Source organism: Monodelphis domestica, chromosome 3 (assembly GCF_027887165.1).
Source record: "Monodelphis domestica isolate mMonDom1 chromosome 3, mMonDom1.pri, whole genome shotgun sequence".
Taxonomy (NCBI): Eukaryota; Metazoa; Chordata; class Mammalia; order Didelphimorphia; family Didelphidae; genus Monodelphis; species Monodelphis domestica.
The window spans coordinates 83,687,769-83,711,852 of NC_077229.1; the positions used below are offsets into that span (position 1 = coordinate 83,687,769).

The 24,084-nt window shown below is 40.6% G+C and overlaps 1 protein-coding gene across 2 annotated transcripts in view; it reads right to left on the minus strand.

Moving 5' to 3' along the window:
- LOC100013319 (ultra-long-chain fatty acid omega-hydroxylase) overlaps window positions 1-23,845 on the minus strand; it is a 53,890-nt gene extending 30,045 nt beyond the window's left edge. Inside the window, exons 1-2 of one of the 2 annotated variants that reach the window (XM_007489700.2) lie at window positions 23,677-23,845; window positions 6,466-6,688 (exon numbers count right to left, since the gene is read on the minus strand). In XM_007489700.2, the coding sequence (XP_007489762.1) occupies window positions 6,466-6,687 (222 nt within the window). In that variant the 5' untranslated portion in view covers window position 6,688; window positions 23,677-23,845. Of the gene's footprint in view, window positions 1-6,465; window positions 6,689-23,676 lie in introns of those variants that run through there. The other variant, XM_056822323.1, reaches the window with a different exon arrangement.
- Between the last annotated feature and the right edge of the window lie 239 nt (window positions 23,846-24,084).

The window sequence follows — 24,084 nt, forward strand, 5'->3', positions numbered from 1 at the left end:
TGTTTTTTTTTTTAAGGCAGATGGAGGTTCCTGGCTTCCAAAGACACCAGCTGTTTCAGGTCTTCTTCAGGGAAGCCCCCTAGAGGAAGAGAAAGACTGAGAAGAAGCCCCAGCATGCCTTCAGCATATCCCTATTTCCAGCTTTCCACATTAGAGAATTTGGAGAATTTCCCTTTAAGTAAGATTAGAGACTCTCACTTGAGCTAAAATATTTCACTCCCAGGAGAGCTCATTCATTCTGTGAATTGTCTGGCATATTCTAATCCATACAACTTCTCTGGTTTCTCTTGTCTCTGACAAATGAATTTATCATCTATTCACTCTTTTGATGGTTGTTTTGTAACTAGTTTTTGGTGGGAAATGTGGCAAGCCTTTGGATACAAGTTTTCTGGTTAAGAGATAGAAATCAAGAAAGTGGAGTGAAACTAAAAATTATTTTCCCTAATCTAGCAATATGTTGATATAATTTTAGTCCAGTATCCCTCTCTGCAAAGGACAAAGAGCCTCCAATCTCCTGCATCCATGCCTCCCTACAGATGTGTTTTTGACAAATCCACACTAACATAATCATTAAGCTACATGGGACCCTTCCTCCCCAATAACAACAAAAAGGAAAACAAAAAAGCTGGGTGCAACACACACACCCCTTATACTTTCATGAGAAACTTGAGATCTGTAAAGACATGTTCAATGTCCTGAAATCAATTCAAGCTGATCTTTCCACCTGCTTCCTTCCTTTTCAATTCTGGACACAGATCATCATCTGTCTAAACCATCTGTCCAGGATGTATGTGCAAGTTCTATTAGGTATCCATCCAAAAATGCATGTTGTAATCTCTGACAATAGACATTCTTCATCCACGTGTTTCTTTTCCTGTGTGGATGGAGAGCCTTCACATTCCTTTGAGCGAGTGATTATAAATCTCTACCAGATGTCCACAATATTCTAGGCTTTACTGCCATCAGCCACAAGGACATTAACAAATAGGACCCTATGCTGGAATCAATCAATCAATCAGCCAATCAAATCAATCCCTCCTTCACCCACCTGCATTTGGTGGCAGAACTCCTTTATTATCTTTGTTTTTATTTTTTATCAACAGAACTTACTTTAATGTGATTTCCCTCCAACACTAGCATTTAGGAGAATAAAATGCTATTATTCAAATTATATAACATATAGAAAATCATTGCCTATGGTTTAATTACTAACATAGAAATAATGTATTTTTAAACTATCCTTCCTTCAAAATGTACCATATTACAGTCATGATATTCAATTCAACAAGCATTTAATCAGTAATTACTACGTATAAGTCACCCTAAGCTAGTCTAGGGATACCAAAACAAAAACAAAAAAAAGCAAGTCTTTGGCCTAAAGGCACATTATATTTGGAGTAAAATGGGCTCTTGTGGACTAAACCAGGGTATATAAGAATGAATACATTATTCCTATATAAAAACATATCCCTACCTAGTGATCATCTCCCTGATATGCCTCATCTGATATTTATTAAAGAGGACCATTGGGCAGAATAATTTTGGCCATTACATCTTTGAAGGAAGCCTGAATGATTTTGAAGCATCTTGTTGGAGCAGGGTTTAAGTCTCTAAGGAAATTCTACTGAATCAAATGCCTTTTTAAAAATCAACAAGCAATACACACAATGAAATGCTATATTCTCTAAATCTCTCAGATAATTATGAGATTATAAAACTATTGGGGCAGCTAAGTGGCCCCGTGGATAGAGCGCCAGGCTGGGGTCAGGAAGACCTAAGTTCAAATTTGACCTCAGACAGTAGCTATATGATAATGGGCAAATGGCCTGACCCTATTGACCTCAGTTCCTCATCTTCAAAGTAAGCTGAAGAAAGAAATGGCAAACCACTCTAATATCTCTGCCAAGAAAACACCAAATGGGATCAGGAGAATCAGACACAACTGAAAAATGACTTAATAGAAACAAAAATTGTTGTATATCATTGATTATTGCTTTCAAAAGCTTTTCTCTTCCCTACCAATATCTTTTTTGAGGTTACCCTTGATTCCTTTCTTGACGATTCTCTTAAAGATTTTAGGGAAAGAGAAGACATACAGGTCATCAGTGATTGATGCAAAACTGGCCACTTTTTTCTTTTTAATTCTTAAGATACAAGAGTCAAAATATAAAACAGTCTTGGCTCTCAGGGAGCTCACATTTATAGGTTCAGAAACTCATAAACACACAAGTGGAAGGGACCTCAGAGTTCATCTAGTCTAGCCCCTTCATTATATCTGTCATATATATATATATATATATATATATATATGTATATATATGTGTGTCTGTATCTATAGCACTGAGCTATAGTCAGTCTATTTATTAAGCTTTTATTTATATAAAAACCTTTATTAAGTATTTATTAAGTGCCTGCTAAGTACCAAGCATTTTGCCCATGTTCAATAAAATTTTATTGAACCGAACTAGAATTCTTTCCAACACACTAAAATTCCTATCTGTTCCTTGAAAAAAAATCACTGACATCCACTTGATAAATGTTGAATTAAAAAAAATAATGGATCCCACCTACTAAACTGTAAGCACTTTGAGGACAGGCAACTATTTCTTATACCTTTGGTATAAGAGCAGCTAGGTGATGCAAGCCTGAGTCAGGAAAACTCATCTTCCTGAGTTCAAATCTGGCTTCAGACACTAACTGATGCAGTTCTTCCTGACTCCATCTACTGTGCCAACCAGTTGCCTCTACTTCAACAAAACCACCTATCCAATGCTAGAAAGCTCATTTTTGTGTTGAGCCTAAATGTAGCTCCCTTTATATATCATGTGTGCACCTGGCTTCTAGCTCTGGGATCTCATGTTAAGGAACTGTCATTTCCTTAGTGGGGACACTCCCTTCCACCTATGTTGATAGCAACCCATTCCTATCTTAGTAGCTACTCTTGGTAAGTTATTGTGTCTGAAAAGAAAAAAAAAGAAGTCCATCTAGGGCTCAATAATCTAATGATGAGCATCTGCAATTATCTGGGCTAAACCTCCTATGACAGACACAAATTTCAGAGCCGCCCCAATCCTGAAAAGCATTTGCTAGCTTGGGTAACTGTTGCCACAACCTCTGAGGAAGCAGGCTCAATTCCAAGTCCTAATGAGGCATCAATGGGTGGAGAAGTGGGATCTGGGTTTTAAAAGTCTATCCAAAACCACTTTGGCTCAGTGAAGAAATGAATTTTTTTTCCCTTGTTGTTGGTAGGGTCTGTGTGTTGATGTGAATCATGTATCTCTATGTGTAGAATTAAAGAACTAGACAAACTTAGAGCTGAAAGAGACCCTTCCAATCTTGTAAGAGCTTGGCATCTCTTCTAACTCATCTATAACTGAACAGGTGGCTCCTCTACCCAAACACTATGCCTACCAAGTGATCATGTAATCTTCTCTTAGAGATCTTCAGAGGTGGAGAGCCCGTCAAACTTCCAAAGAAACCTATTACACTTCTGAATAGTTATTATTATTTGGAAAATTCTCCCTTATGTTAAGGATTCTTAACCTAGATGTTGGGAAGTCCATGAATTTATCTGGGGGGGGGGATTTACATCTTTATTTTCATTAATGCTATCTGATAATTATTTAAGTAACCTTGAACTTCAGTTAGCATTTCTATCAACTTTGATTTTTTTTTTTCAGGGACAGCTGGGTAGCTCATTGGATTGAGAGCCAGGCCTTGAGGCAAGAGGTCCTGGGTTCAAATCTAGCCTCAGACAATTCCTAGCTGTATGACCCAGAGCAAGTCACTTGATCCCCATTGCCTAGCTCTGACCACTCTTCTGCCTTGGAACCAATATTTAGTATTGATTCTAAAGCAAAAGGTAAAGGTTTAAAAAAAAAGAAGCATGATTCTACAAAGGTGTTTATAGCCCCAAACAGGTTGACTACTCAAAAAGGTTAAGAACACTTCCTTTATGTCAATAAAAACCTTCCTTTTTACCTCTCACCCATTTTCCTCCTTGTTTAGCCCTCTGGGGCCAAGCAGACCAATTTGAATTCTCCTTCTATGTTGCCTCCTGGATTATTCTAATTGTATTCTAATAGTTCTCCCCACGTCTACTCTTCTCCTTCACAAATCATTAAGAAGTATGATGGAGACGAAAAGGTGCTGAATTTGGAGTCAGTGTTAAATTGTCTATCCTTGGACAAGTCACTTAAAACTCAGTTTCCTCATCTGCAAAGCTAAAACCAAAAGGATAACATCTTTTCCCATCCTGCTACCTTCTGTGTATTGAATTAAATAGAATGTTTCAATAAAAAGGGAATTTTCCAAATGTAAGAGGATGGGGTTGATCAGAATTCTTCCTTCCCATCCTCACCCCCGTCTTTTACAAAATTTAGAGAAAAGTGATTTATCTTTATCAGCATGAGAAAGAAGAGAACCCTACCACCAGGATGGGTCAGAACAGGTCTCATGATGAAGCTGAAGAGGAATGAATGAGGAATTTGACAGGCAAAGATAGAGAGGGGAGCCCTTCGCAACTTGGGAGTTGCTACATCCCTGGGCATTACAGGAATACATATTGTAGAGAAATAGAGTGAAATGAGGTTAGAAAGAGGTAGTAGCAGATTGCAGAAGGCCTTGAGTGCCAGACTAAAGAGCAAATAATAGAGAGCTATTGTAGGCTTTGGAGCAAAAGCAGAGCATGATAGGTCTGCGTCTGTCAGAGTGAGAGGGACTGGGAACAGGGCTTCTGAGCAACCCACTTACAAAGGGGCCTTTGGAAGCAGGTAACTGGAAAGGGTGTACCTGTGATCGGTCTTGGTGTCTGAGTCCTCACTAACCAGGAGGTAGAAGAGAAACTCAACCCATCCATGGTGCTGGTCCCCAGAAAATGGAGAAACCATGGCTAACAGCTCCATGTTCTCATAACCTGTCGTCCCAACTTTCATCTCCAGCCCATTCATCACTTACTAAAGAGCGTGTACATTTTATTAAAACGCCCTCCATAATGAATATCAATAATGTAATAATGATTTGCCTTGGCTGTCTGCCTTCTGGACGGCTGCCTAGCCACTTCCGGGCAGCTGGCCATGGCAGGGCGTGAGCTAGTCTCCTGCATCTGCTGTCTGAACTCCCCTAGAGGAGATCCCCCTCCCTTGACTCAGACCAGGTCTCCACTCTGTCCCTGCCACCCTTGAGACCAGCCAACAAGGATAGTCATTAGCTGGCCCTTAAGGGATAATAAACCTCTGATGTTCTCAGCTCATTTTGTCTAGTGCCAAAGCTTGGGTTCCTTAGCAATCAATCAATCAATCAGCATTAATTAAGCATATAATTATACATAACAGAATTATAAAACATAATTAATATAATATGGTTAATAATTTGAGCATAAATTATTTATAATAATTAAGCATGTAATTAATACGTGCCAAGCCCTGTGCTGAGGAATACTGGAGTTACGGAGACAAAAGTGAAACAGGCCCTATTTTTAGGAGTCTGCATTCTAAACAGAAAACCACATGGGCATATTTAAGAATCTCTCGAATGTATATAGAATGAAAAAAGAAATCCGTGGAGAGAGAACATGAGGAGCTGGGGGATGGGTTGGATTTCAAGACAGGTCCCTAATTATTTATCAAGTACCTAGCATCACAGGATGTCAGGGATGGTTGTGACCTCACAGTCCAACCCCCTCTTCATTTTACAGGGAAGAAAACTGAGGCTTACAGAAAGGGATTTGCCCAACATCAGGTCAGCATAAGATGAAGGGGAGGATTTTTTTTTCCCTCCAGATCTATTATTTCACTTAGGTTCTGAACTCAGAATGGGAAATTTTTCTACAGGAATAAAAACTGTAGAATTCTCTTTAGAAATGTCAGCAACCATCCTGACACTTAGTGTTAAGAGAGTTGAGAGGGTAAGGGACTCGCCAAGGGCCACACAACCAGGAGATGTCAAGCAAGGAGACTTGAAACCCACCCACATCTTCTCCCTTCCTGACTCCAAGACCAACTTTCCATCTATCGATCTTACAAAAAGTCAAAGGACAATAGATGTATAACTACAGGGGATACTAGAAGGAACCTGGTTCGACTACATCATTTTACAAATGAAGAAACTGAGGGTCAAGGAGATCAAATGACTTTCCAAAAGGGGGAGAGGCAGGATTGAATCCCAGTTCCTCTTGCTCCAAATCCAATGTTCTTTCCGCCATATTCTTATCATTCTCTAAACCAGCTCTACTCCTGTCATCATACTGGAAGGGAGAGGGAGGATGGACTACACTAGTCAGCTATAAAATATGAGTCATTCATAGGTCAAGGCAGTGCTATAGGGTAAAAGTCATACAATTTTGGGGTGCAAAGGGCAGGCAACTGGGAAGCTTGGCTTGAGGTGGGGGTGAACTCCGGTGGATACATTTGCCTGTTCTTTTCTTGGAGGAGCATCCCCCTTCCCTATCCCAAGACCAGCACTCACCATACCCAGATGGCCCAAGAGCCAATTCCTCCCGGGGGGCTGAGGGAAGCAGCGTAACCGTTGGCAGGTGATGTGAAATTTATGGCATATTTGGAAGACCTTCACAAGGAAGCGGAAAAAAATGAAAAGCAGGGACAGGAGGAGAGCAGAGATGGCATAGGTGCGGAAGGAGGTCTTCTCAAGTCTCAGCACCTTCAGTATTTGGTCTGTGATGGGCACCATCCTGGAGGAGAATACATGCAAACACAGAGGATACACAGAATTAGAAGGCATGAACATTAGGGAAACCCAGCTCTGTGATCAAGTGTCAAACAGCCCTGCCCGAACAAAAAGAGAGCTCAGAGATCTCAAGAACTTCATTCCCTCAAAAATCTCAAGAACACTGAATGCTCCATCCACAGCTCCTTAGATTTGCAAATAGCTCTTCTTGTCAAGGTTTTTTTGTTTTGTTTTGTTTTACATTAAGTCTAAATTAGTCTCTTTATAATAACTACCTCTTATTCCTAGTATAGCCCTTTGGAGGTCAAAATGCACATATAAAATCCCTCTTTCAGGTAAAAGTCTCTCAAATACAATTATCATATTTTCAAATCTGGCCTCAGACACATCCTGGCTGTGTGACCCTGGACAAGTCACTTAATCCCAGTTGCCTAGACCTTACCACTGTTCTGCCTTGGAACTATTATACATTGATTCTAAGATGGAAGAAAAAGGTTTAAATAAATAAATGAATAGATTTTAGAAAAATAACTCCATTTTCCCCACACATACACTTGAATCTCTTCTGCACATACTTAGATAAGTACTTATATATGTGTATATTTTCCCCCTTAGAATGTAGACCCTTTGAGGGCAGAGACAGCTTCATTTCATCTTCACAACAAACAAAATGTTTGCTGTTTGGCGGATATGGCAGGAAACAGACTAAAGGGCCTGCCAATTGTGTCGCAGAGGAGACGTATTTCAAATAGAAATATAGACTAGACTCATAAGAACATGCATCTAGAAAAAAACTGGAAGGAGCCTCAGAAGCTATTTAGTCCAACCTTTCCTTTCACAGTTGAGGAAACTGAGGCCCGAGAAAAGCAATAGTTAACCCAAGGTCTAACAAGTAATAAGCAGTAGATTTGGGCCTTAGACTCCAGAACCAGAGTTCTTTCCCTTCCCTAAAGACCACAGACGAGCTGACTTCTGAGTCCTCCTTCTAGCTCTGAGAATCCAGGCTTCTTTCTCTCCATTTCTTCCACATTTTCTCCAGTTAGAATGTTTGTCATTTCTCCTTCCACATTCCCAACTGATCTTCCAGTGCAGCGCTCACCGCAGATCAAAGAATAAAATTTGGGAGGGCCGACTTCAAAATACCACCACTACTGAGAAGCCAGTGCCCTCTCCTCCAGGCCAAGGCCAGGGCCTGCCCTCAACAACTGAGCATTCATCTCTCTGTGCCCTGGTTTAATCTTCCTGGCAGACAGCCCTAAATGAAGAAAACAAGTAACTTGGGAGTGGAAAGACATTCTAAATAATGATTAAGGCCTGAAAGCCAGACACAGGGGTGTAGCAAGAGGGAAGATTTGTTTTCAGTGGACCAAAAGGAAACTGTAAGAGGGGGCAGCCTCTGTGGGATTTCTTAACCCATGTGCTACTCACATATTGACCTCTGAGTATATATACATATATATATATATTTAATATATACTTACTTATATAAATATATTTATATATAACAAATATAATAAATAACATTTAATATAATAAATATGTATATTTAAACATAACAATATATTATAATTATAGATTTAATATATTATAAATTATAGATAATAGTAGATACTTAACATATATTCAATATCAATGTTTTTTAATTTTTTATTTTATTTTAAATTTTTTTAATTTTAAATTTTAATTTAAAATTTTTTAAATTAATTTTAAATTTTAATATTTTAAATGTCTTAAAAAGATAGCTGCTACCAATAAGCAAGTGGGAGAGAAGAAACTTTCCTGCTCTTTGCTTTGGGGATGGAAGACTCATGTGAGAGCTCATGCACCTCTCTGCCTCAATTTCTCCATCAAGGAAAGGTACAGCATAGAGAATGAGCACTGGTCTGAACGTCAGGAGACCACTTCTAATTCTGGCTCTGCCACTAATTTGCTGTGTGACCTTAGAGAAATCATTCCCTTCTTCTGGACTTGCATTCCTTCTCTGTAGAAAGAAGGGGTTGTTGGACAAATGAATACTTAAGGTTTCTCCCAGCTCTAATGGTCTATGTACGATTCCATGTCAGAATAATGCAGCCAGACCTGATAAAGCTTCTGGAGATTCGTGAATCTGTCCATATGGGTGCTCTTTGCACATTCAGTGAGTTGCCAGGGGCCCAGAAACCTATTATTTCATGGCCAGTTTTCCCCGAACATTTATGACATAATCATTAGGTTATGAAGATCCCAGGACAATGGACAGAGGCAGTTCATGTCCCGCCTGTCCTTGAAGCCTGCGCTGTTGGCTGGGCCCTGCTTCAGCTCAGGTCCCACTAGCATCACCTCTGTCACTTGTGACTTGGGAGACCCTGGAACAAATCAACCCACTTCTATGGGTTTCCCCTTCTCTCATCCATAAAATCTTGGGTCTGGGAATGATCAAGGTTTTTTTTAACCGGGGGGTCCCCAAGGATTATGTGGATAGATTTAAGGGGGTCTATGAATTTGGATGGGGGGAAATTTTTAAAATTTTACATTCATTCACCTTTGGTTTCCTTGGTGATCCCTAGATTCTGCTATGTGTTTTATGTTAGAGATTTTTCAAATGTTATTGTGAGAGCGGTTCATCGTTTCACCAGACTCCCAAAGGAGACTCTAATACAAAAATAGATTAAGAACCCCTGCATTAGATGGTCTCTAAGGTCTCTTTCAAAATCTAGAGTCCCAGGTCAATGCCATGATGTGTGCTCTAAAAGAAGCCTAGAGTAGAAGACTACTAGTACCACTGCATGGTACAATGGATACAGTTCTGAACTTGGATTTTAATTTAATTTATTGAATTTAAATCTTACCTCAAACACTTACTAGCTGTGACCTCTCTTGCCTTCACTTTTCTCTGCTGTAAAATAAAGACCTCCGACTCAATGGACTCTACAATCTCTTCAAGCTCTAAATCTGTGACTACCTCATAGAGTTTATAGCCAGCAGAGCACGTTTATCAAACTGGCAGATGACAACAATGGTTATATGATAGGCAGGATCCAAAAAGATCTTGACAGGGCAGAATATTGGGCCAAAAAAAATTTTTTGTCTTTAACATTTTTGTCTAGTAATGAGATTTCATGGATTTCAGGAACTAAGAATTGGGAACCTCCCTCCAAAATGGAGTCATATAATGCTCCTGAGGGCCTTGAAAGCTCAGATAATTTGCCCAAGGTCAAACAAAATGAAATATAATGAGGCACCTCCCTTGGCCTCAGTTTCCTCAACTATAATATGGAAATGATCATGCTCACACTACCTTTTTTATAGGGTTGTTGAGAAGAAAGCATCCTCCAAAAACTATGAAACATTGCATCAATGAGTCATTAGGTATAAGCACTAGACCTGTGATTTTCTTGGTATCGGGAACTCCCAGGTGAAGAAATTCTTTCTACCAACAAAGGTCCACACCTTTAATATTATTTATAGAGTCTTTTTTAAAAACCCTTACCTTCTGTCTTAAAATCAATACCTTGTATTAATTCCAAGGCAGAAGAACAGTAAGGGCTAGGCAATGGGGGTGAAGTGACTTGCCCAGGAAGCCAGGACCATCTGTTTCTAGACCTGCCTCTCAATCCATTGAGCCACCTAGCTGCCCCCTCAGTTTATAGAGTCTTAAGGAGATTCCTTTAGCACCAAAATATTAAGTGACTTGCCCAGGGTCATCAGTCACTTTTTGTTAGGAGCCAAGATTTGAATCTAGGTCTTTCTGGCTCCAGGGTCTGGTCCCAGTCCACGACTCCACACTGCTTCTCATAGATTATTTATGATAAGAAATATCCACTCCAAACAGTACTTATCATCATGGCCAACAGAGTCATTTCAGCCAGGAATTGCTGAGCCAAGATGCTGCATGGAAAACAATTTTTTCTGGTCCCTGAAATCCTAGCAGACAGCCTAAAGCAGAAACATCTGGCAGATTATAACAACTAATGGTTAAAAAAAATGGTTCTCTATTTCCTCACAAGTAAAGATTAGAGTGTTTTACAAGGCCCTTCACGATATGCCACAACCATACATTCTCCTGCTCTTCTCTTTATATTATACATATGCTGGACTCTAGTCAAACAGCCACATTCTTTTATAAACAACTTTCTCTAGCCTCCATAAATTTGGTTCCATTATTTCCTATGCCTGGAATGCTCTCCCTTCCATTCTTTGCCTTCTAAAGTCCTTCTTATCCCTTAAAACCAAACTCATATATCTCCTCCAAGAAACCTTTCCTACCTTAATCAATAAAGACCTGCCAGGTGGCTCAGGGAATAGAAAACCAGGCTTGGAGACGAGAAGTCCTGTATTCAAATGTGGTCTCAGAAACTTTCTAGCTAATGTGACCCTGGGGAAGTCACTTAACCTACCTAAATTGCCTGCCCCTTATTATTCTACTGCCATGGAACTGATCCTTAATATCAATTCTAAGACAGAAGGTAAGGGTTTAAAAATAAATAAGTACTATGTGACCCTGGGCAAGTCACTTGACCCCTATTGCCTAGCCCTTACCACTCTTCTGCCTTAGAACCAATACACAGTATTGACTCCAAGATGGAAGGTAAAGGGCTTAAAATAAATAAATAAATAAATAAATAATCAAATGAATAAATAAATAAATCAATGAATGAATGAGTGGATAAATAAATGAATGAATGAATGAATGAATGAACAAATAAATAAGTAAATAAATAAATGAATTAATGAATGAATGAATAGATAAATAAATAAATGAATGAATGAATGAATGAATAAATAAATAAATGAATAAATGAATAAAGATCTTCTAGCTCAGGGCTCATATAGCACTTCATTTAACCTTCTCTAGTATACTAATCATATGATATTTTGAATTAAGGTTGTATGTATTTGTTTCATCTCCCGTCCCAGCCTATCAACTCTAATGGCAAGGGCTGTGTTTCTCCCAATGCCCAGAATTGGTTCCATAGACAGAAGGTAAATCCTTGATTTGATTGATGAGTTAAATGAGAAGGGGCATCTCCAGGGAAGACAAAGACCAAAATCTACCCCAGCTAAAATGGGAAACAGATTCAGACAAAAATACTGCTCTAGAAAGAGAAGCTTTGGAAGAAAGTGGGCTGGGGACCATGAACAAGGAACCAGTTCACTAGCCCTAGAAAGTCTCCTAGTTTTAGGCCACAGGGCAGTGCTGCCAACTGTTCAACACAATTTAGGTAGCTGCTTCTTGGCCAAGCAGCTACGGTTTCCATAACTTCTTCCTTAGCTATTCTGAGAGGCAGAAAGGTGCCAAGGGAGAGAGAGGGGCTTCAACTCTGACAATTTCTATCTTGGTGCACTGGAGCTAAGTCTCCTGGCTTCAAGTGCAGTGCTCTCTTCACTCTTTCAAGCTGAATCTTACACACATCAACCCATGAGTGTCCCCAGTCCAGAAAATTGACAAGGATATCCCATGGAGAAAGTTATTTTAGCAATTCAGACTTCAACCCTTGGGAGGAGCTGATGAAATTTCAGATTATAAATATCAATCTTCCTGAAAATGGAGCACTAAATATGAGAAATTCTCTTTGTAGAGTAAGAAAATAGACAACCAGAGAAACTAGAGATTTCCTCCCCTTTAATTCCACCGGAAACCTTCACAAGTAAAGAGCTAAGAGTTAAGTCCAATAGCCACACTGCAGAAACTTCTTCCCTGGCTTAAAACTTTTTTGACCTCCTGGGTCACCTGTCCAAAGCCCAGCAAAGACCTAAGCTTTTCCATAAGGACACTAGAACACCCTAGATTAGGAGCCTTATAGCCACTTATGGTACATGGGTCAAATATGGTATATAAGTGGATTTCCATTGGCATGAGAGCTAGTTCCCATTGCCATAACCTCTCTCCCCCTCGGTTGTTATTTTCATTCATTTCAGTCGTGTCTGACTCTTCATGACCCCATTTGGGTTTTTCTTGGTAAAGATACTAGGATGGATTGCTATTTCCTTCTCTATCTCATTTTACTGATGTGGAAACTGAGTCAAACTGGATTTAGTGACTCACCCAGGGTCACACAATAAGTATCTGAGGCCAGATTTGAACTTATGAAGATGAGTCTTCTTGACTAGACTTTGTACTCTATCCACTGTGCCACCCAGTTGTCCCTCCCCACCAGTTAGTTATAACAAATTATTAGGGCAAGCACCAACAAAGGTGCCCCAGGTAAGCAGTTTGAAAGGTGCCCTTGAATTAGTTTTTAAGACAATTTCAGGTGAATATGTGGGAATACCATAAGACCTTTTGGAGGAAAGAAAAAAATAGAGAATCCAAAATACCCTTAACTGAAGGTGAAGACTCCAGGACACTGAGAAGCTGCTACCAATCAAATTGCTCCTAAGGGAGAGAGAAAAGGGGACCCAGCTAGAGAGAAGTTGACTTGGAATATAGCTAAAATGCCCCAATCTTGGAGCTTCCTATTTTAATTATTCATGCTATACTCAATTGTTTCTATCTGCTAAAAATATTACAAGTGCTATTAGCACCCTCTAAATTTTTATACCTAGGTGCAAAGCCCTGATTGCCCCAATCCAAGTTAGAGCTCCATTCCCCACCACTAAAGTCATCTTTAGGCCACCACCACCTAGATCGTAAGAGTGCAAAGGTTGCAGATCTCTTTGGCAGCATGGTGCAGAGAAATGGGCACAATACTTGGAGACAGAGAATGCAAGAAGACATTAGTTGGCACTCCTGACCACCATTTTATGACCTTTTATAAAACCACTTACAATAAAGTGGTTGGACTATATCACCTTTAAATTCTTTTCTAGCTCTAAACCTGGGATCCTAATGTGCTATCATCCCTGGCCTAGTGAGTCAGACGATTTCAATATTTTCTTCAAAAAGGTTACCCTTCTAGAGCCCAGAGATATCATTCCCCACAAATCTGGGGAGCAAGGTTGAAATTGGATATGGACCTGTTGGACTGGTTTCAAAGCACAAAGGATATCCCAGCCCAATTTAGAGTAGTGGAGCAGGAAAAATCCAAATATTCCTAAACAAATCTTTTTAAGTGTCTTTTAACCATTCCAAACAATAATAAAGGTTTGGTCCTTACCCTCAAGAAGCTTATACTCTAGGACATCTTACATATAATGGTAACTAATGATATAAACTAGCTTGTGCCAAAAGAATAGGACAGAAAATAATTAACCTATCCTTCCTTATCTTACTCTATCTTGCCACCTCCTCAGGAATTCGGCATTCCAATCCATCTGGGTTATTTGCATCCTCTCCTCTAGCCCAGCCCTCTCCAGTTTCCATGTCTGTGCTTTGAATGGTCTCCCCATCCACCAGCATCTCTCCCTATTGAAATCCTTCTCCAAGTACTCAAATATCCATCCAAAAGTGATCTCCCTGCTTGACTCTCAGAATTGCTCTTCTCACCTTCTCCCTTGTTTTAGAGCTGTCTGTGGACATCTCCTCTTCCTCCCCTATCACAAACTATCTGACAACTGGGATTGTGTCTAGCTTCCACTCTGCATCCCCAGAGTTTAACACAATGCCCAACACTAAAGACTCCTGCTCTACTGTACTTTGTACACAGTAGGAACTTAATGAATGTTTATTCAACTTAAGTATCTACTATGTTCAAGCATCCATATTAATTACTGGGAATACAAGAATGAAATATAACACTGATCCCTGTGCTCAACAAGCTAATGCTCTGGTAGAGGAATACGACAAGCCCACAGATATTAAGAACTTAATAAAAGAGATTTCTGTTCATACAGATTAGACTAGATAACCCTCGAGAAACACTTCCAACTGTGCAATATTCTGATTCCGAGAGTTAATCTTTCTAGGAAACTCACAGGGAAACACTCACTAAGTCCCGTCAAAAGCAAACAGCCCACTCACGTCCCACTAGATGAACAGGCAAATGAGAAGATCAAAACCTTCCTACTTGCTTCCTGCAAACACATCCCAGGCAAATGCCTCCCCATGTGACCAACCAGGCTGCGTGTTCCCTTGGAAGTCAATGGTGCAGCTTAGCAGGTTACATCATCCAGGCAAACTTCTAGAAAAACAAGTTTGGTTTGTTTGCCTCAGCCTCTTGCAGAGAAATCACTTTCTGCTTCCAAAGCCCCAGCAAGCACCACAGGCCCTCCTTATGGGGAACGGAGCTGAGCCAAAGATGAGTACTTCTTGCAAAGAATCCAGACAGTGCCTCCAAGAAGACAGTCATGGAGCTTCTATGGATAGGGTCACATCCCACAAACGTTCCCATAGGTCTCTAAGGGGGTCCACAAAATACCTGGACTACAGCTGACTCCATGACTCCAATCTCGGTTAATCAAGTCAACTTTCTCTGCAAAGGGCATAAAGAAACCTGGCTTCTATTTCTGCAACTGACAGGAACTGGATTGTGGAACTTTCAATATAATGAATTATTATTAAATGCCTTCTATGTGCAAGATGGACTGACCCCAGTGCCTGGGACAGAGTAGGCATCATATAAATGTTTGTTCCCTCAATTTATTCTTGAAAGCAGATTATATATATATATATATATATATATATATATATATATATACATATATGTATATATATTGTCCTTTTTAATTTACAAAGTGCTTTCCTGACAACAATATAGTTAGGAAATTTCTGACATCCTTATCCACATGAATGATTATGATTATGATCATTTCTCAGCAGAGGAAACAAGTTCAGAGAAGGAAAGTGATTTGCACCCATATCATACAGGTAGTAGATAGGACAAAAACTAAAGCCCAGAATTTTTTTTCTTCCTTCCTTCCTTCCTTTCCTTCTTCCTCCCTTACTCCCTTCTTTCCTTCCTTCCTCCCTTTCTTTCTTCCCTTCTTTTCTTCCTTTCTTTCTTTCTCTATTTTTCTTTTTCTCTCATTCTTTCCTTCCTTGCTGCCTTTCTTCTCTTCTTTTCTTTCTTCCTTCCTTCCTTTCTTCCCTTCTTCTCTTCTTTTTCCTTCCTTTCTTTCTTCCTTTCTTTTTCTTCCTTCCTTCTTTGTTTCCTTTCTTTCTTTCTCTTTCTTTCCTTCCTTTCTTTTTCTTCCTTGCTTTCTTTCCTTCTTTCCTTCCTTCCTTCCTTTCCTTCTTCCTTTCTCCCTCCCTTTCTCCATTTCTTTCTTACTGTCTTTCTTCCCTTCCTCTTTTCTTAAGATTTTCTTCTTTTAAATCCTTACCTTCTGAATTAGCATGGTTCTGAGAATTGGTTTCCAAGGCAGAAGTGTGATAAAGTCTAGGCATCTGGGGTTAAGAGATTTGCCCAGGATCACACTAGGAAGTATCTGAGGCCAAATTTGAACCCAGAACCTCCCATCTCCAAGCCTGGAGCTCTATCCACTGAACCATCTAGCCATCCCCTATAGTTCTTTCTAAAATCAAACATTGCCTTACCCCCACACCACTCAGCTGTGCTCTTCAGGACTTAAAATTGCACAGGTAGAAACATCCTCTCTTTTCAACAACCTTGACTTCCTCCTTCTTAACAGAGCACCCAAGTAATCATGACACAGGCATGTTGGGAAAGAAGGCCAAGATGCTTTCATTGCCTGAGAGTGCCTGGATACTCTACACCAGGGGTTTAGTGTCAAGGGTCCCTTGGGCAGTCTGATTAAGGCTAGGGGCCTCTTGCCAAAGCACTGCCTTTATGTGCACAAAGTAGAATATACAGGTTTACAAAGAAAACCAATTATATTGGAATTAAGAGATCATTTTTTCCAATTCAGTTTCACAGATCTTACTCTACTTTCTCACCAGCCACTTTCCTTCCTCTCTTCTCACTTCCCCTCCTTTCAGCTCCCCTTAATGTTCTGTCTTCTCCTATTAGAATGTAAACTATAACAGTTAGAGATTTAAATATCCAACTAAATAAAAACACAAAAGTCAGGTTTGCCAGCTTTTTTAAAAGTAACCATTACTTTCTGATTTAGTATTAATTCTAAGACAAAAGAGTGACAAGGACTAGGCAATCAGGGTTAAGTGACTTGCCCAGGATCACACAGCAAGGAAATGTTTGAGGCTACATTTGAACCCAGATCCTTCTGACTCCAGGCATGGCACTCTATCCACTGTATTACCTAGATACTCCCTTGGTTCACCAGCTATTGATGTAAATTTGAGTCTCTTGGAATACAAGTCCAGAGTGATAGGACTCTTGCTCAGTTCACCCCAATAGACTGGTTACAGCCATCTCTGCCACACCTACCAACCAAGATCTCCACTCCTATGAAGAGTTGCCAAATTAGAAGCCACTGGGCCCAGCCCAGGAATGGGCCTGGCATGACTAGGTCCTCAGGGAGAAGCAGGTGGGGTTACGTGGCCCCTAGCCAGTAGCACCCCATCTTCCCTAGGCCCTGGCCAGAGTCAGATATTATCAGCCACTTACTTCTACATGTTGGTACACATTGAAGTCACCCAACCTGCCTAGATGCAGGACAACACCCCGAGGGATCCATCCTGTCTGGCAAGTCAGGTCCTCTAGCTTGTAAGAACACCAAATGTACACGGTGTTTGGAACCATGCATACAAGTGAGAGTGTAGGAATTCCAGTTGTCCCCTGGCATGGAGAAGTATATTTCTTATTTAAAAGGAGGCAGTGAGGGAACCTGTAATCAACTCTGGATTTGTAAGTAGAAGGCCACTTTGGTCTTCCACTTTGGTCTCCTTGGGCACGCCAGTTCCTCTCTGTGCCAAATCCACTCCCACTCTTGGGGTGTCTTATCTTTAAAATGGGTGAGAAGTAGAATTGCTTGTCAGCTCCAGGAGAGGAGAGGGAAGAGGGAAGGGAGAGAACACGAACCATGGAACCATGGAAAAATATTCTCAAATTAATTAATTACTTTTTAAATAAATTAACTAAATGGGTGGGAAGAGGGTTAGGCTAGATGATCTCTGAGATTCCTTCCACTTCCAAATCTGAGATCCTATGACTTTTGCTACATTTGACCTGAGCCTTAATAAATGGTAAAAATTCTCTGTTCTGATCAGACTGCTCTGGTCCCCACCAGATACTTTCCTCTCATATTCCCATATCAAAGCCATTTAGACCAATCCCAAAAAGCATTTATTAAGCATCTACTATGTGCATAGGGCAGCTAGGTGGTGCAATGGATAGACCCAGGGTCTGGTGTCAGGAAGACTCCTCTTTCTGAATTCAATCCAGCCCATTTTTATTAGCTGTGTCAATTTGGACAAGTCCCTTATCTCTTTTTGCCTCAGTCTCCTCTTCTGTAAAATGAGATGGAGAAGGAAATGGCAAACCACTGTAGTATCTGTGCCAAGAAAACCCCAAGTGGCATCATGAAACAATTGAACAGATATGAAAGGCACTAAGAATACAAGATGAAGAGTCATTCCTGCCTGCCCTGAGGAAGTTTATGTTCTCCTGGAGCTTTGTTCATTTTGCTCCTCATCTTAAAAAATATTTTCAGGACTTTGGGAGACAGAATATAGATGAAAACATATGATTTATCACTTGTTTATTTGGATATATGATGTGGGGTTTTGGTTTTTTAAGATTGTCTTATAAAAATGAATAATATGGAAATAGGTTTTGAGTGATGATATATGTAACCCAGATTGAATTGCTTGTCAACTCTGGGATGGGGGACAGCATAGGGGAGGGAGACAACATGAACTGTGTAACTATGGAAAACCTGTGTGTAAACTTGTTATTGGAATAAAATAAAAATAAAATAATGGAAAAATACTTTTGCCTACATCTCCCCATATCTGAATTTCACCCATCCTCCAAGGCCCAATACACTGTATATCTCCCTCTAAGAAATCCCCCAAATGCCCTAATTAGATGTATCTATGTCTTAACCCTCCGCTGAACTATAAATTCTAAAAAGGAAGGCACCACTTCTTTCCTAAATTTTGAATCTCCTCCAGCCAGAACCCAGCACAGTGCTCTTGGCAATAATTAAATAAACCTATAGGTAGATATTTACATTGATAAATACATCAATAAATAGTTGTTAACTATGTGCAACAGAAATTCAGTTTCATATGTTCATATATTCTTTTTTCTGTTCTTTTTTATATGCTGAAATGTCATTGATTAATAATAGTCAATACAACAATAGCTAGAATTTATATAGTACTTTAAGGTTTACAAAGCACTTTAAAAATATTCCTGGGGGCAGCTGGGTAGCTCAGTGGATTGAGAGCCAGGTCCAGAGACGGGAGGTCCTAGGTTCAAATCTGGCCTCAGACACTTCCCAGCTGTGTGACCCTGGGCAAGTCACTTGACCCCCATTGCCTAGCCCTTACCACTCTTCTGCCTTGGAACCAATACACAGTATTGACTCCAAGACAGAAGGTAAGAGTTTAAAAAAATTAAAAAGTAAAAAATAAAAATTCCCATTTGGATGTAGACTCTAAATGGTCATCCTAGTGCAAACATCAACAACATGAAAATAGACTCTGATCAAGGTCACATGTAAAACCCAGTGGAACTACATGTCGGCTTGGGGGGGGAGGGAGGGAAAGAATATGATTCGTGTAACCAAGGAATAATGTTCTAAATTGACTAAATAAAACTTTCAAAAAAAATTCCCAGCCTCAGACACTTCCCAGCTGTGTGACCCTGGGCAAGTCACTTGACCCCCATTGCCTAGCCCTTACCACTCTTCTGCCTTGAAGCCAATACACAGTATTGACTCCAAGATGGAAGGTAAGGGTTTAAAAAAAAATTCCCATTTGATCCTCACAATAACCCCAGGAAGTAATAGGTGCTATTATTAGCCTCATTTTACAGATGTGGACACTAATTTGATAGTGGTTAATCTGACTGTGTCAGGCTGGATTTGAACTCAAATCTCCTTGACTCCAAATCCAGCATTCTATGAATGAATGAATAAATGAATGGCAACCCAAGCCCACTATGTTGTGTTCTCTCCCTGAGCTCTGCTGGCAATCATTGTCTGCTTTGTATTTCTGATCAAATTTTGGATAATTGTGATGATAATAGTAAATGGCTTACTTTGCTTTAAGATTTACAAGTGCTTTATAGTCATTATTTCTTTTTTTTAACCCTTACCTTCCATCTTAGAATTGATACCCAGTACCAGTTCCAAGGCAGAAGAACAGTAAAGACTAGGGAAGTGGGGTTAAGTGACTTGCCCAGGGTCACAGAGCTAGAAAATATCTGAAGCCACATTTGAACCCAGGACCTCCATCTCCAAGTCTGGTTCTCACTTGATTCTTTAAACAGTCCTCTGAGATAGGCAGTATGAGTATTATCTGTCTCATTTTAAAGATGAGGAATCTGAGGTTCCAAGAGTCACACCAACTGCAAGTGGCAAAGTTGAAAATCAGGAGTCTGAGTGAATATTCAAAGTGAGCATTCAGATTCCAAGTCCAGCTCTCTTTCTTTCTCCTACACAGGGCTGCCTGCCCTCTCTCTCATCCTCCAACCAGACTGTAAATACAAAAGCAGAATCCATGGCCCAAGGCTAAGCGTGACCCATAAGCAGTATTCAGTTATGGAGCCAAACATGAAGTAGAAAACTTTCAAAGGCATCAGTCCAACCTCCAACCAGGTTCAGCAAACATGTAAGTAAGCATTCCTATTACGAGAAAGGCACCAGTGAGTGCTGGGGATGAAAGGATAAAAAATGAAGTGCTCCTTGCCCTCAAGAAGCTTGCATTCTATCGAGAAGAGACAATACAGATGAACAAGTAAAAGGTATATATAATGTATAGAACTCTGTAATAGGAGAGGGCAGCTAGTGGAAATAGAGGATAGAGCCACTGGGCCTGGAGTCAGAAAGACCTCAATTCAAGTCCAGCCTCAGTGTGACCCTGGCAAGTGCCTTAACCCTGTTGGTCTCAGTTTCCTCATCTGTAAAATGAGCTGGAGAAGGAGATGGCAAACTGCTCCAGAGTCTTTACTCAAAAAAAAAACCCAGATGGGATCACAAAGAATCAGACACAACTGAACAACAATTTCTGAAGAGGGAAAGTACTAACCAGGAATCAGGAAAGGAGCCACCATATCTGAGTCTTGAAGGAAACTAAAGATTCTAAAAGACAGAGATGAGAGGGAATAGATTCCCTACATGAGGGACAGCACCTACAAGGGCATGCAGAGAGGAGATGGAACCAAAAATAAATAAAGAATGTGAAGATGAAGAATGTGAAATAAGGCTGAAAAGTGAGTCTGGGATCAGATTGGGTAAAGCCTTAAATATCAAAATATCAAACCAAGCAGTTTGTCATTGATCCTAAAAGTAATAGAAGACAATGCAAATTCTTCAGGAAGGAAATAACATCACCTGAGCTTTAGAAATGCAAATTTAGCAGGAGTTTGGAGAATGGACTGAAAAAGGGAGCATCTGGAAGCAAAGGGAAGTTATCATCTCTGTTGGAAGAATAGTCCATTTGGATACTTCACCTCCTAAGATTATATAAGGACCTCTTCTTCCAGGAAGCCTTCCATGACTTGCTACCTGTGGGATCGGATCCCCCTCTGAACAGTCTGTATACTATGCCACTGGACACTTAGTATATAGTGCTTTAAGTAGCTTGACTTTTTTTGTTAATATGTCTGGTCTCCCCAGTCAACTTCACATTTAAGATTATGGAAAATTAAAAGGTAGCATGGACTTGCAACATTGAATTGAGACCTTAAAATGTCAGAGGTGTGAGTTCCTTGAAAAATAGCAAAGTTACAAGGGACCTTGGAACAGACTGCATCTTGCACTAGGCTGAGCACATGGGAAATTCTTTGTACATGGGCTGAGTTAGACAAATGAATGGATTCCTCTCCATGTATTCTACCCTGATTGTTGTCCTGCATTCTCAGTCCTCTGTGCTTTTCATTCATCTCTTCAATAAGCATTTATTAATTCACTCCAGTCATCCTTTAGCCTATTCCCTAGAATCTCCCCCTCTTCTCTCTCTTTGTCGACCTAATTACCACCCATCATTTAAAGCCCAACTTAAATGTTGCCTTCTCTAGGAAGTATTCACAGATCTTCTGAAGTTGATAGTCTTTCTCCAAGACTTCACCTTATTCTGTGTATCACTGTACTGGAGTCAGAGGACCTGGGTTTAAAATCTTGTTTCACATACTACCTGAGTGGCTTTGGGTAAGTCACTAAACTTCTCTATTCCTTGGTTTCCTCATCTATAAAATGAGGGTTTGGGTTAGAAAGGATGGCCTCTAGGACCTTGTCCTAATCTAAATCTACTACCCTAAGCCCCTTGAGGGCAGGAACCCAATGGATGTTTTATCTAAACCTTATATCTTCCCATTACCTTACACATAGCAAACATTCAATAAATGATTGTACTATAAAAGAAATCTAGGTAATATAGCTTGAGAAAAAGCAAAGGTACCAACTAGAATCAACCTTCCTGGCTTCTGGCTTGTTTCCTCAGATAACAGGGGTAGAGGAAATGGGATGGAGAGTGAGATCCCTAACCAATCCTGACACAACTCTCCACCATCCAAATCCCATGGTCCAAAGGTATAGATTCTTCCCTTTGGAGTCCCCAAGGTGTCTCTCTGTGTGCAGCCCACTTTGGAAACTCTTCCTGATACCTCCCCTTCAACCTATCTCTCCAAGGTCATCTCTCTAAGGGTCACCAAAATAAGATGCATAATACAGGTGGAGAACAATGTCAGACCTTCTAGGGGGCTGACCATGACTAGGTTGCAGAGTCTACCATGGATCAGTGTCATATAATGCAAAGAATGCTAACCTTGAAATTAGGAGACATGAGAGTCATACCCCTTTGTTCTATAGATAAGGAAACTGAGGCACAGAAAAGTAAAGTGTCTTGGTCAGTGTCTGAGAAGGAATTTTAACCTGTTTTCCTGACTCCCAAACCCAGTACCTATCCACTATGACACTCTACCTCTCAGCCTGGATTTGAGCCTGTCTTGACTCTGATATATATTAGCTGGGCAGCCCACTGAGCCTCACTGCCCTTCTTTGTAAAATAGAAGGCAATGCCCATATTGCGCACCCCATAAGGTTGTTCTGAGGAAAGTGCTTCATAACTCTTACTTTGTTATAGAAATGTGAGTTATTATTTTCCAGGAAATGGATAGCACCTAGTTGGCAAGCCACTTTGGAGGCCACCATGGTGAATGGGACACCAAGTTATACTTTGACCTATCTGGATTAACTTGTGGCTATTAAAGTCAGGTTTTAATAGTTAATGTCTCAGCTGAACCCCAAGAGGCTTGGAAAAATCTCACTCTCTGAAACTGATCAATGAATAGCCCAAGCCCAGTCACCTTTTCTCCCCAGAACAGACCTCCCATATGCTCCTAGTCTAAGCAGCCCTTCCCTCATCCCTCTCCCCCACTGGTGACTATCCCATCCACTCACACAGTAAACATTAAACCTCATCACTCAGCGAGTCATCAGACAGTCCTCCAAATATAGACGCCTACAGCTGGCTTAGCCTGGGCTACCCCCTTTGCCCAGCGGGCCTGTGATAGAGATACAGCTGATTCTGGGGGGATATTTGAGCCCTGTGAGATCGCTCTGATTACAAGTGATACCCGGGCTCATTGAGATCTCTCAGATTACATGTCATAGCAAGACAAGGAGAGTTCTCTCTTTCCTTATTTCTCCTCCTTTGTCTTCTGACTCTTTCTTTCTCCCACTCCCCCTTTCCCTCCCATCACCAAAGGACTTTAAAGAAGTACCCCACTGAGGGATAAACTCTAGTGGACTGGAGGTGAGAGGTTGGATGGATGCTGGTCCTTTAAAGTGAAAGAGAGAGAGAGAGAGAGAGACAGACAGACAGACAGACAGACAGACAGACAGACAGACAGACAGACAGAGAGAGAGAGAGAGAGAGAGAGAGAGAGAGAGAGAGAGAGAGAGAGAGAGAGAGAGAAGGGGAAAAGCCATCTGAAAGGAAGTCTTGGACTTTTCCCTACACACACACACACCATCATTCAAATTTACCCTCCATCGCTACCCTCCAGTCCTGCCTACTAGTTCCTGAGGGTTCCCCCTACTCACCCCTCTTTCTTCAGCAAAGCACCAAACTCTTGATGGCACCACTTCTGCCACAGGAGGGTTGACACACTGGGTTTTTTACGATGTCAGAAGGTGTTCAAGGGAGCTGTCTGCTCCACCCAGCAGTCACTTGGGCGCTGAGCATTGGGACTGCAAACCCCAGGCTTTAGCCCTTTCCACTCACCCTGCTATGTCATCACCTACAGAGCCACCCCCAAGTCTACTCCCAAGGGCACACCTTCCCCTGAAGGACACACCTACAACCCTACTCATTGGGTTCAACTCCCACCCCAGCTTCCTTTATAAGTACTAAAAATGGGAATCATCACAACCTGGTCTTGCTCTCCACAAAAGGAAAAAACCTTTTTCTGGATCACATTCTTCTGCCCCCAAATGAACTCCTTTCTCATA